This window comes from Acanthopagrus latus, chromosome 16 (genome assembly GCF_904848185.1).
Source record: "Acanthopagrus latus isolate v.2019 chromosome 16, fAcaLat1.1, whole genome shotgun sequence".
Classification (NCBI taxonomy): Eukaryota; Metazoa; Chordata; class Actinopteri; order Spariformes; family Sparidae; genus Acanthopagrus; species Acanthopagrus latus.
Genome location: NC_051054.1, coordinates 22312268 through 22326360, shown reverse-complemented (window position 1 = coordinate 22326360; position 14093 = coordinate 22312268). Strand labels below are relative to the sequence as shown.

Sequence of the window (14093 nt, the reverse complement as noted above, 5' to 3'; positions counted from 1 at the left end):
GACACACAAAATGAAAAGTGCGAAATATTTAATTTGGAAGAAGGGAAGAGGAAAATCAGCGTATGATGTGACATTTCCACGTGTCCCTGTGTTTCTGTCAAGAAAATACAAAAATTAAAAAGTTGTTCCTCTAGAATCCACCATGTCTTAGGTCGGCACTAAAATGTGGTTACTGTGTCTGCCCTCCTGGCTTCTAGGTGGAAACACCTCGCTAGACGACAACCCCAAACATGACGGCGACGACGGAACGTCCTTCCTCGGCCCAGAGGGAGAGCCCTTCCTTCCCTATCCTCTAAAAGGTAATGTGTTTAAATCACAGATGAACTGGACTGAGGCGCAAAAGCCTCATTTGCCACAAACATCCGTTTATATATCAATACTTACAACTGCAAAGAACAAAATCCAGTTAAACTTTTTGAGGTGAACTGGCGAGGTTCTCCATTAGAACAGCCATTATTTCCTACACCTGTGAATATATACAGCGCCTGTGCCAGCAATACATTACATGTATTATTAAATCATCCTCACTGTAGTCATCATTATTAGATGTCAGGAGGCTGACCAGTGATTCATTTACAGAGCTCATATTGAAATAAACTACAAAGCACTTCATTCTGGAACAAATAAGAAGATCATTAACGGGGCAGTAGTGGCTCCAGTGTGGGTAAAAAGAATAATACCATTCACCACTCACACAATTTCAAATTGCGTTTGTAAATCTGAATATCATTTTACCTAATGCCGTGCAAAATGATAACACAGTCAGTAGTACTTGGCAATCAGCCTCGGCACACAATGAATGAATGAAATATAAGGTGAGAGGTGTAACCTTACTATGTTGTAGCTCTGCCCTTATCCTCCTTCCCCCTGCTGCTATCTCTATAAAACCATGTATGCACATCCCAACACTTGCTCTTTTACAAATTCCTGTTTTTTAGCACACATATTGTTTACACATCCTACCCTATGCAGTCAGGACATTTGTATGCTGCATTTAATAGGTTTTATAGTATTTGTAGGTGAGAGATAATGTGTTTGCACTTCACAGGATGATGAGAAAAAGATGTTTTTGCTATTGACATTTTGAATTAGTTTTTGTTGTGGCACATCTGGTTTGCTGGTTTTCGACAGAGCAAGCTTTCAAAGCACGTAACTAATATGGATCTGTGCTGCAGGATGAGAATGAGATGCTTCACTCTGTGACATCAGAAAAGGATATTGTCAAAATGTACAGCAGATATTGGCTGCCACGGAGGGAAGACAGTCTTGGAGTTTTACACTCAGAAGACACAACCGGATCATTTCATTGATTGAAACGGCTCCACATAGAGAGAAGGAGCTGCTCGATACATCCATCCCGTGTTGAGCGATCTCTGCCCTATTCTTCTTGTACGTTTAAACATTAACAGAGTTGGTCTGATTTTATTTAGCTGAACTGATAAGCTTGTTGACAATCAATCCATCATCGAGGACTCTCTCTTCACTCAGCTCTGTGGAGAAACAGGAAACAAGGAGAAAAAGCGAAGAGTGAAGTGCTTTTTTAAATGGTCTTCCACTGGGCTGTGGTAAAGTGCACACTGATATCTCTCCCCCCATTGAGCTTTAATATGGGTGATGCTTTCTGGTGAGCCAGTGCTGTTTGCAACAGCCACACTCCTCAATTTGTCATCAACCTCACTTCATTTCCTCTGGAGGAAAAAGACTGCAGAATGGATTTCAGCTGTAAATAAGACGGAAATGTGTTTTGTAGACTGCACTGATTTTTTCATTTATTAAACTGCAAATCATCCTTTGGCCCCAGCTGGTTGACAAACTGGGTAATTCTAGGTTCCCTCATCTATGTCATTAACAGACATAAATTTCAGTCCAATTTGTGATGTTCTTCCATTATTTCCAAAGCAGAATTAATGAATCCTTAAGATGAGGATACAAGTAAAGCATGTCCAGCACCTTCCAAATGTCCCCACGTTTGAGAGAGAATCAGTTATCATGCGACAGATAATAAAGATAATTTCATAAACGTACAGGCCACACCTATCTCTACATCTGCTTAAGGTCCTAAAATCTTCAAAAAGAAACTGTTCACTTCCTGAAAGATGTGACGATCATCAGATCATCAGATGACTGATAATCAGTGAATTACCAGGAAACCTAATCTTTTTCACAACACCCAGCATGGACTACCAGCGTGTAATATGTATAATTTGATAACTTAAAAGAAACTCTCGCGGGTAAAGGTCAGGTTTAAGGGCGTTTGTGGTTTGAAGTTGTAATCACAAGACGCTCCACCGGTAATTTTCTTCTCAGCTTGAACCACACAGGCAGGTTCTGGAGCTCGAATGAAAACAGCGAGTGATGCTGGACAGCCCTGCTGTGTGAATTGAAAACCTAAAATAGGATAAAAAAAAAAAAAAAATTGTTCCATTACGGTTGACACAGGCAACCGCTTTGAAATAAAGTTCCCCCGACCACTGAATTCAGGCTGCTTCTAAACCAGTGTGGGGAGGGAGAATAATGCAGACAGGACTACACAGCCTTCCAATCATATCGCCATCGCTAATGCTGGCAGGCACTGAGGAAAACATGCATGTAATTAGAGGCCAGCAGAGATTCAATGACTCTCACTTTACTCACATTTATGAAAGAGAAAAATAAATGTTTTCCTCTGCAGGGCATCTTAGATGATCATTACTAAAAAAAAATCAATCCTAAGCTTGAGGGGAGGAATATTACTTATCACTATAGAGTACTTGTCTGACCTTAATAGTGTAGAAAATGCTACGTGGCACACATAGACCCATCATTAGACAAAGGAAAGGCATGCAGAGAGTATTTCTGTAAAGCTCAGTTGAGAAGGCATCACCACCCTCATCTATTTAGTGGGAAAAATAACATGAACGAGTGTTTAAACTGCCGTGTGTACAAATCTGCAACACAGAATATAACGAGTATGTAGTCATACATCTGCACTTGCGGCATTTGTATTCTGCATTTGGAACCTTTCTGCTGTTTCTGGGTAAGATTTATGTGTTAGTACCTAAACAGCTGATAACAAAATGATGACAGAAAACAAACCCTGCAGATGAGAGCGCTGCTTTGCGTACAAAACAGAACGCTATAGCAAACAGCTCTTTACTAATTCATGTCAGACAGGTTTGTCCCCGCACGCTGTAGAGATATTTTTATTCGGCAGTAAGAGCAGTGTGCAGGTTTCCTTCCCTGCTCGCACCACAGCAGATCATTGAACCTAGTGATTCAATAGTTAAAGGTAAGAATCACCTGACATGGAAAGCTTTGTCCATGTTCACCTAACTAATTTGTTTACGGTGGCTAGCCAGCTAACCCTAACTCTCCATCCGCACCCTACCACAGCAGTAACACTTAAAAACACATAAAAAGTTCGGCTGATTTAAACGTTCAGTGAAGTTCAGTCACCACATCTACAGCAATCACCACATTTTCCGCAGATAACTGCGAAGCTCAATGACTGCACTGTAAACCTAACACAAACCCCGATTCAATAATGTTTCTTCAATAGACCCACCTGATAATCAGAGTGAAATGCCATTTGGTTTTCACTGTTTAATTCACTGAAAAAATAACAGGGAAGTGGGAGGATGTGAGATCTTGAAAGGGTGTTTGTTGTTGATTAAACTGTTACTATTGACACTATGATCTAGCACCGCATATGTTTCATGCAGCTGCTGAGACTGTATGCAGGGTGATGATGGTGGTGTGAATAAAACATAGAAAAATCATCCTCATACATTCTTAATTAGGATCATTTCTAGTAAATTACACTGCAGTGTTATTGAACTTTTGCTCATTTTACCGGGGGACATCCTGAGATGTCTAATTAAACCCTGCTCATTTTGGAAACCTCTGCTCTGCACCCCATCTGTGTGTGTGTGTGTGTGTGTGTGTGTGTGTGTGTGTGTGCCTAAAGCTATGGAGGGCGATGGTGAGGTAATCATCAGTCCAGTGCAGAACTGCAGCCACTGTGAGAGCGGCGAATGCCACGAGATCGGGGACAGCGTTGTGTGCTACTGTGAAGATGACCTCATCCTGGCATCGGACGGGGTGTCCTGCATCAACACCACAGGTCTGACATGTAGTGCTGCACACACACACACACACACACACACACACACTACAATTTGTGATGATGAACCGTGATCTATGTCTCTCTCTTCCACACAAATATGTGAAATTAATCCAAATGAAGAAATTAAGCTGAAGTTAAGCTGAGCGTAATTGTACCTGTAATAGAGTGTGACTCAGTGAATAGATAACAAATTAATCTACTAAAGTAATTAAGCCTGGGAGGCTCTGTGCTTTATTGAATCTTTATCTGAGGAAGGTTTTTTTTAATAGTGCCTTAATCATTCATAGTAATTATCAATCTTTGGGGTAAGCTAACCTGTTAATGACAATGGATGTACCTATAGCGGTATTAGCTGTTTTCTAAGTCAGGGTTTGTAATTTATCTCTATGCTACAGTCAGATAAAAGCTCTTTATCTTATCAAGTCCAGGCTGTGGGATTAAAGGCCTCCCCCAGACACTCATGTAGTGACATTGTACAGTCAACTTGGGGATTAATTGTTCCAAGGCCAGGCATCTAACACTGACCGCGTTCGCCTTGACTTGGTGTCTTGGGTTAAACTGTAACAATGGAATGCAGACAAACCCCTGTGGACCAAGAACCGCCTCTTCCATACTGATTTGTAATTTCAGATGAATATTGAGCATATGAATATAGATCTGAGATGAATTTATATGGAGGAATGTCACGGTATAGTTTGAAGCAAAATAACAGGGCTATTACCATCGCAATAATATCTTAATGACCTAGAGTGTCTCATTGCCCTATGATTTGCAAATCTGTTCTCTGTAATGATAAGTAGTAGATAATTCTATGATGCTGGGTTCGTAAAAGGTCACAATCTCAATACGGTCGCTCTCTCTCTCTCTCTCGCTCGCTCTCGGTGTGCAGATTCGTTCCTCAGCTTAGACAAGTGAAATGAGAAAAGGAATTGACATGCACCGTCCGTCGCTGCTATCCTAAGCTCTGTTGTGTCATCGCTTTCACATCATTAATTAAGTTGGGGATCAGAGCGGCGGAGTGAATGTTAATACTCCTCTGGGGAAGATAACAACTGTGGAACGCTGTTGTTTCCCCTTGTCTCGCAGAGCCGCCCACGCTGCCTCCGCCGCCGCCTCTCTCCCACCTGGCGCTGGGTCTGTCCGTGGGCACCTCGGCACTCATCGCCGCCCTGCTGCTGGCTGTGTCTGGAGTCATGATAAGTAAGTAGACCCACGTGTCAGTCGGCGAGGATTACCGATGTCAGGCTGTTGCGTTGCATATGAACTGTGTGGCATTGCATAGCAAGTGTCGACAGCATACGAAACTGAAACACCAATATAGAAATCCAGTATCAGCAATCGACAGAACAGTCCTCTGATTATTTGACCAGTGGTATTTTATTTTCATTTTTTTCAGTATATATATATATGCTATGAATATGCTGGGTAAGTCTGTTTGTTGCTGGCACAGTTATTGCAAGGTAATATCTCCACAGTGACAGTCCTCAACAGCTGAGAAGGATATCAGAAAATGTATGTAATCCAAATGGATGCAATACTTTGTTGAGGGCCAGAGTTTATTTAGCAGACCAGCAGGGTGTTTAAGGAAGTTTGCTGAAGAACACAAAATGCATTCAACTCTTCCCACCCTCCGACGTGGATGCTGGAGGTGAGCAGTCAAGCTTTTATCTCAGTTTCTGAACTTTAAGAACATTTTCAGCTCACTGACAGATAGTAACCAAAATGAACAAAGGAGAAAGTGGGAAAGCTGAAGTAGTTCAACTGAGCAGAAGTGGGGTGCGCATCACATGAGTACCCTTGTCCTCTGTGTGCACATAGACACACTCACACACACACACAAACACACACCCAGACGAAGTTCTTCAGAGTCTGGCCTGGTCCCTCTCAGACGGCCCTTGGCAAATTATTGTCAGGGTGGGAAGTAAGCCTCGCGGCCATCGCAGACATCCGTCGGCCCGCCTGCTTTCAGGCTATTGCAGCCAGACATATGCACTCATTGAGCCATCATCTTCCCCACACACGCTCACACACTTGCATGCGATGTACATGTCCAGACTCCCACCTACACTCTTGCACACGCATCAGCAGACGAGGAGCAGAGGAGGTATGGGGCTACCACTGTGATGAATGAAATACGCTAATGATGGATGGCTGCTTAGCCGACGGCTGGCAGCACTCGTACATTAGGCGACACTCGGTAAATAAATAACTCCCTGCTCACACATAAGCATACACACATAAATGCACACACAAACAGTTCTCCCTGCGACCAGTGTGTTTCCAAGCCCAGGTCGAGGCTTCTAGCACTATAAGATGTGTGGTTCTGTGAGGGTGTGTGTGCGGGAGTAAAGCTGAGAAAAAGCAGCGTCTTAACATAGTGGGCTGTGCTACGTACAGTACATTTGTTTGCAAGGCTTGATATTACAAAGGAGGCGTGAAGGAGTGCATTTTTGCCATATTTGCTTATACAAGATACACAGTTTTACAAAAACATATTTATATGCCCAGGGTTAAATTCGGAAACATTATGTATCTGAATATTTTAGAAAGGCAATCTGCCATCAGATAGGGAGGAATCAATATTTCACAGACACAGGTCTTTAGAGAAATAATAACTGCAAAAACTTCATTCATTCATTTTCTCCAAGAAGATTGGTTCAAGGTTTTGTTTTTTGAAGGTTCTCTAAATTGTTGATATCAGTGTTGGAATGAAATTCCTCTTTCGTTTTCATCCCCGCAGTGTACAGACGCAAACACACAGAGCTGCAGTCTATTCAGTTGGAGCTGCAGAGTCCAGACTGCAAGCTCAGTAAGCTGCGGGCCTCCACCATCATGACCGACTACAACCCCAACTACTGCTTTGCCGGCAAGACGGCATCGGTCAACGACCTGAAGGAGGTGCCGCGACGTAACATCTCCCTCACCAGGTAAAATATTAAAGTTCCACAGCCGACATCCTTGTTACCTCTGCAAGCGCTAACTCCTGGGACATTGTTGTCATGTGTGAACATTTGTATTATTTTAACACAAAATTACCGACTCGAGGACGATTGTATCCGAAAAAAATCAGGATAAATTGCACAGTTCACTGTAATTGTAATGCAGATCCATTAGTGCAGACTAATCAAATAGGGTGAACTCATAAATACAGCACGGTCTGAGAAGCAGCAGTTTAAATAAAGCCTAAAATATTAAAGTGTAAAGTGAATGGGTCTATTGCAATGATCCCAGCGGCTGAGAAATGATTTTTGCAGGGCTCTGTTCAATTTTTAATGCATCTTTCATGTGTTTATAGTTCACCAGTTTATCATTCTGGCTCTTAATCTTCATGAGAAATTCTTCTGGTGGACCCATGAATATTTTCCAGCATCCGGATTTATGCATTTTTATGAAACAAGTGAAATAGCTGCAAAGGGAGAAAAATCAAGTCTATAATTTGGTGTCAAAGTTCACCATTCTACACTCTGACGTCTGCCACAGGGTGTCACACGGAGGCAGTCATTCTGCCTCTGTGGGCTGAGAGGTTGGAGAACTACTAATTTAGAATACTGACTGGCACCCCTACTGAGCTGTTTCACAGAAATCACTTAAAGGTTTTTTTTTTTCCTTCACAGCTCTCATTTTTTTTACCGAGTGCACAGCTCCATCAGTGATCAGGCCTTGGACGCTGGTATATTAAGAACAACCACAGGATCTTTCTGCTTCAATCCAGAAATCCCAGCTTTAACACTGTCCTTGAATGCCCCCCTGTATGAAAGCTCCAACTGATGTCTAAAAAATGAATGTAACTATAAATAATAAATGTGTTTATGTGTAACCAGGGGTCTGGGTCACGGTGCTTTCGGTGAAGTCTATGAAGGGCTGGCAGTGGGGATACCAGGTGAACCGAGTCCACTGCAAGTAGCAGTCAAGGTGAGCTCTCACAGTTTTTTTAAATTCAAGTGTAATTAATTGAATCAGATCACGGGTCTGTAAGCTAATTACACATCATCCACTTATAATCTGAATTCTTGTTCTCAGGACAGGAGATCATGAAGATGAACAGAGGCAGTTTTTTCTCAGTTATATTTGGCTGTGCTCTGTTGCAGATGAGGCTTTAAAGCACGAGCACAGTGGACCACTTCATGATGTTCAGTGTCACATTCAACATAAAAACTACTGTTCAGTATATAAATCTTCAAACTATTCATTGCACTGAGATGTATTGTTCTATCCACAACAGACCCTTCCTGAGGTTTGCTCTGAGCAGGATGAACTGGACTTCCTCATGGAGGCTCTAATCATCAGGTAAGAGCTACTTAGACAATGAATGCATCTTGGTTGGTGAACTGGCATGGGATGTGCACGTCACAGGACACAAAGGCTCTGCAGCGGGTGATTATTAAAACCGCCCAGCACATCATTGGTGCCCATCTAAAGAGCATCAGTGATCTCGGTGAGATGTCTGCACAGAGCCCAAAAGATACAAGAAGGCAACACGCGCCGCAGCAACAATCTGTTCACCCTTCTGCCGTCTGGCAAGTAATTCACCGTACCAGACTACGGCGCCGCTTCTCTCCTCAGTCTGTCAGACCCCTCAACTCCTCCTCCGCACTCCACCATAAAAAAAAGTTTCTCTTTCATTAAAGGACTACAACTTTCATTTCAGTGTTTAACCCAGTGCTGTACAATGAAAAATACAGAATCTTTGAATGGTGAACACAATTCTGTCTGTCAGACTAAGCCAACAAAGCCATTTCTGATTCACTTCTCTCTGTTGTGTTTCTGCCCCTGCAGTAAGTTCAGCCACCAGAACATTGTGCGTTGTATAGGAGTCAGTCTGCAGGCCATGCCCAGGTTCATTCTGCTGGAACTGATGACCGGAGGAGACCTCAAGTCTTTCCTGAGGGAGACCAGACCCCGGCTGGTGAGACACACCGCTGTATCATGCTCAAGTGCACATTGTCATCGCAAAGTGCTTTACTTTTTACCACCTAAAACCCACACTGAGCCTTCTCACTGAGCCCCCGAACTGAACACGCCATGATCCAAATTCGATCCGTCAGATGGGTACCACGTCTGTTTGCCCGAATGTGCCTCTGATATATTCACTAATATTCCATTCTGTCTCTTCTCTGTGTGATCAGGAACACCCATCCAGCTTGACCATGGTGGACCTTCTCAACGTGGCCAGAGACATCGCTAAGGGTTGCCAGTATCTGGAGGAGAACCAATTTATACACAGGTACTTGGTCACCAGATGAGCGCACATTTCGCATATGAATATGCATGAACAACAGTGGTTTGGCATAAGCAAATACAGTGCATGGTTATGAAAGGACTGATTGTTTTCTGTGGCCCTGCAATCCTCCTACCTAAAATGATCAGAGACAGAGGAGAAACAGGCTGGGTACACATATACACATGGAATACAAATGTGTGAGGTAAAATATGGAAACTCAACACACACAGACTTCCCCACGTTCACTTGCTGACTCCTTCTCGGAGTTCTGAGCCGACTGCATCCATCCAAGTGCAACATATGGACTGTGCATGCCTTCTGCCTCGCATGTGATAGCAGAAAGGACAAGTGATGAGTTCAGCATCGAGGCGGGCAGATGGGGTTGCCGGCTTGCCTTTTTATGGTCTGTATCCACGGCACAAGTCAACAGAATGCCCCCTTCCATTCGCATATTCACAGCGGCTGGTGAACCGGAGGAGGTGTCCAAAGAATTCCAAAATAATTTCTTTGGATCTGACTTGCAAAGAGAGTCCGCGAGGACGGTCAGGTACATGTCAAAATGGTAAAAAAAAAATTTTTTAAAAATGCTCGTACCATCACTTCAACGCAGTTAAAGTGCTCCCCTCTTTTTTCATGTCTCTGACTACCTAGGAGTTGGCCAATGACAAACGAGGCCTATTAAACCTTGTTTGCCCCAACGTGGCACAGTAAAGCCCCATCAATCCACCTAATGGTTGACTCCTCTCCGGATGCTCGTGGGCCCTTATACAGCCCGCTTTCCTGCCTTCAAACCGGCATTAAAATTCACCCTAACACTGTCCTTGAGGCTAATTTCAATTTTTATAGAGGTGTGTTTACCCAGGGTTGAATAAAGGGCAGATGAGTGAGGGAGGCTGGAGGAGTAGCAGCTAGTCAGAAAATGCAGCTTTCTTACGAGGATTACGGTGATGGAAGATGAGCTGCGCTGTGCTCCAACAGGTTAAATCACAGGGTTAATGCTGCCTGAGATCAACTTACTCGGGCTTTTGTGGTGTTTATACACTTTTCACTGTGGAGGTGTTTTCCTGTTTCTTTGGCCATTGTTATTTTCCTCTCAAGCTACCTTTTTTTCTGCAAAAGGCTTGGTGCTCACATAGGAAACTGTAACCGGCTGAAAAACTGCAGAGCGCTGAGGAGAGTCAGGTAGTTTAATGCAACCTCAGGTGTTAAAGTAGACTAATAACGCAGATTGTTCTCCAGGTGCTGCAGTGAAATGGGTCTTTAAGCTGCAGTTAAAATTGACTGTAAATAAGGTCAACAGTATGAGGCCAGTTAACACTGTTTTAATAACAGCCTGCTCTCACATCACCGTGCTGCATGTGCAGTAGCACCGTGTCCTTTCTCTTCAGCCCTCAGCAAGAAGTTGGTGAAAGCTACTGCTGCATTTCAAGGCTCGTCCTTGCCAGCAAGCAAAAGAGGATCATTTGCATGAATTCTTCCAAGCCATTAAACAACGACTACTTGGATTTAACTACAGCACCTCATCAGAAGGGATCGTGTGAAGTGCGTGCGTGCTGATTGTAGTCCTGTTATGCTAGAAAGCATTAAGACCTCCAGAAGTAGCTCAGATGCATCATAATGGATATAATGTTTTGCTGAAAATGTGGTGCTGTTGTATCAAAATTTAGGACATTTGCTGTCTCGATTTTTGGTTTGCTGAAACTCCCGAAGCAGCTTGAGTCCAAACTGGACTCAAGCAGAGCAAAAGATGAATCTTTTCAGAGATAAACTGAAAAGCTCGCAACACAATGTTGTTCTTATTTCATGCTAAATTATTTAATATCAAACTTGAAGCAGAACTATGATTTAAATTGAATAGTTCAGGACACTTCTGGCACACTGAAGCGGGCCAACCATGCATACTGTAGTCCCCTGTCTTAAAAAGCCCTCTCTTTAAATCAGCCTGCACTACTACTTCATCCTCATTGTGTCTTTTCACATCCAAGTTAATCAGAGTGTGGAGGCCAAACATCAACACAATGTGTTGCTGCCTACATGCTGGCAGAGCTTAGTGCTGCGGTTTGTATTGCCGCTACTTTTTCGTTTCCAGCTCTTCCTGATCTCATGATCTAGTTTGAACACAGTGTCACATGATGTTATTTTGATGTTAAATTCTGGGTATTTGTTGGCCCGAGCGCACGCTTGTCTAGAGTCTGATGAGTAGCAGTGTGCTCACAACGTCACTTCTTAAGATGTTAAGAAAGTCAGACGCCTCGGGAGCAGAAGAAAGTGCGCAAAGCTCTATTTCCTTTTCCCCAGACAGGAGTGGAGCACGCTGCGTGAACTACTGTATATCCTCAAAGAAGAAGCAAGCCCATACAGTGCAAATATGAATTTTATGATTTTTCTCTTCTAACCCTCTTTGCCTGCATACGCTGTGGAACATTTCAATCTTTTCCGTGGATGCACCATGTGGGCAGAGCTATAAAGGCATTGTAGGAAACTACCAACTCCACCAGCTTGCCCTAGGCAACTTGTAGCTGAACTGCACTTTGGATCCAACAGGGGAGCATCTGTAGGTGTTTCATACATGAAGCTGTCTCATATATGCAAAAGTATGAAAAACTTGTGAAACTACGTGTAACCTGGTGAAGATATGAGGCCTGAGCTGAGCTGTGTGGATGTTTGCCTAACACTTCTGAACCAAATACCTCCATATATCAAATATCACACCATTTATCACCTAAATTCTCCAAAAGTACATGCAGTGACCTGACTGTGTGTTTTTCTCATCTATCAGGGACATTGCAGCTCGCAATTGCCTGCTGACCTGCAAAGGACCGGGCCGCGTGGCCAAGATTGGAGATTTCGGGATGGCTCGAGACATTTACAGGTGAGATTTCAGCACAGTTCACTGACTGATGTAAGACAGCAGGACGTGTTGAGCTGAATCGAGTGCGTTCACACGTTGGGGGGGTGGCAACAACTGTTCTCAATCGCTACATACAAAAACAGCAGTATAAACTCATTAACTAATCTGTTAAGTTCACAGTTACCGTAGATATCAGGCTTTCATTCCCTACCCTGGGAATCTAAGAGTCATCAGAACTGGATGTAGTTTGGGTGAGTTGTTGTAAGAGTCTCCAGTAACAGTCAAAAGCTTGCATCATGCCAGCCGACTTATCTGGAGCCATCCCATGTTGTTTTGGGTTGTTTTGTTTTTCGTCTACTGCCGCTGTTTAGGAGAATGCTATAACCCTGACAGGAGGGTGAGTAGATCAAGACTACAGTTCCATTTTTGTCTAAACATATCCTTTAACTAAGACTAACTCCTATCATTTATTCATGGTGTTAGGGTGTGGACAGTTCTTCAAAGACAGGATGGGAAAAATCAAAATACAAGCCAAAACTCAAAGTGTTTCCTAAGCAGCTGTGAGTGAACTCAGTTGAGAGAAAGCTGGATGTTCAGTTTCCTTTTTATTCCTTTTAGTATCATTAGGTATAAAGAAAAACTGGCCGGCCTGATAAGCATGATTACTGAGTGCAGTTTTCTGCCCTTATAATAACATATGACACACATGCAATATAAGATATCATTCTAGAATGTCAAAGCTCAGCTGTGAAAGTGTTTTTTTAATTCTCATCCACACTGTCGTACTGTTGCTTTCTCTTAATCTACATCAGCTCATCTGGAGCCCCAGTGGCATTTTATTATTCTTAGCTCCAACTTTGTTATACAGCTACCACAGTTTCACGTGACACAATTTAAATGAAAGCACAACCCAGCTGGGAAATCTCCAAAGTCTTTCATCTGGTGAGAAATTAGAGCAGGGGACACATGTCACAGCACTCAGCTACATCGACGCAGCACTTTCGAATCATCCGATGGAAAGTCACACGAGAGCACAAGAGCATCCGGCAAAGGCTGTTGCACAATACCCATGGGGAGCCACATTAGGAGCGCTTGATTTAATTGCTGATGTCAGTTTTTCAGGTGCCTTGATGTGATTTTGTTTTTTATCTCTCAGCCTGGAGCCGTGTTGCTGGTACCGAGATATTTTTTTTTCTATCATCACTGTTATTATTTTCACAGGGAGCGAGGGTTGTTTAGCACACAACGCAGCAAAGCCGTCGGTGCGTTGTTTTTGCCGTTTCGTGATGTGGCCCTCCTGCTATGTGACGAGGGCCATGGGAGTCCGTCTGAGGCCGTCGCAGGGGACGGGTGTCACAGTGAGGGACCAGGCTTAATGTCAACTTTTTATACTCAGGGAGGGGAGCCGCAGGCGGACTGCCACGTGGTATTACATGCACTGCCTCTCTCACACAGAAATCCACTCGCACACAGTCTCGTCTTGCACACCGGCGATGCGGCAGTAAATAAAAAAAAAAAATCTGGGTAAACAATGGCCGCCAGTCAGTCATCCTGAGGTAAAAAAGCTGCCAGTATGAAGAGAAATTCATGGTGCTTTCAGAAGAGATTTGGTGTTTTGCCTTAAATGACCATATTCTCATAGGAACTGTTAACAATGGCGTATAGTGTGACTTTAGGTTGTCTGCCTGGTGCATGCACACACACACACACACACACACACACACAGCACACAGAGGCAGAACAAAGACATTTAACTCCGTGAGCAGACGCAAGTATTCGGCTCCCCATTGTGTTCTTCTATCTCGCTCTCCATTCAACACAGTCTGTCTGATGCCTCTGTCCCTTAGACTCACTATTTGCCTCTAATACTTCTCTATCTCCATTCTGCACACTGAATTGCACACACAAGGAGAAAA

The 14093-nt window shown here is 43.3% G+C and overlaps 1 protein-coding gene across 2 annotated transcripts in view; it reads left to right on the top strand.

Moving 5' to 3' along the window:
• Positions 1–14093, top strand: part of alk (ALK receptor tyrosine kinase) — a 322469-nt gene that overhangs the window by 301005 nt on the left and 7371 nt on the right. For both annotated transcript variants that reach the window (XM_037072734.1, XM_037072733.1), the window contains exons 17-25: positions 198–299; positions 3947–4102; positions 5192–5305; positions 6846–7032; positions 7927–8017; positions 8328–8392; positions 8882–9011; positions 9232–9329; positions 12106–12198. In XM_037072734.1, the coding sequence (XP_036928629.1) occupies positions 198–299; positions 3947–4102; positions 5192–5305; positions 6846–7032; positions 7927–8017; positions 8328–8392; positions 8882–9011; positions 9232–9329; positions 12106–12198 (1036 nt within the window). The remainder of the gene's footprint in view (positions 1–197; positions 300–3946; positions 4103–5191; positions 5306–6845; positions 7033–7926; positions 8018–8327; positions 8393–8881; positions 9012–9231; positions 9330–12105; positions 12199–14093) is intronic.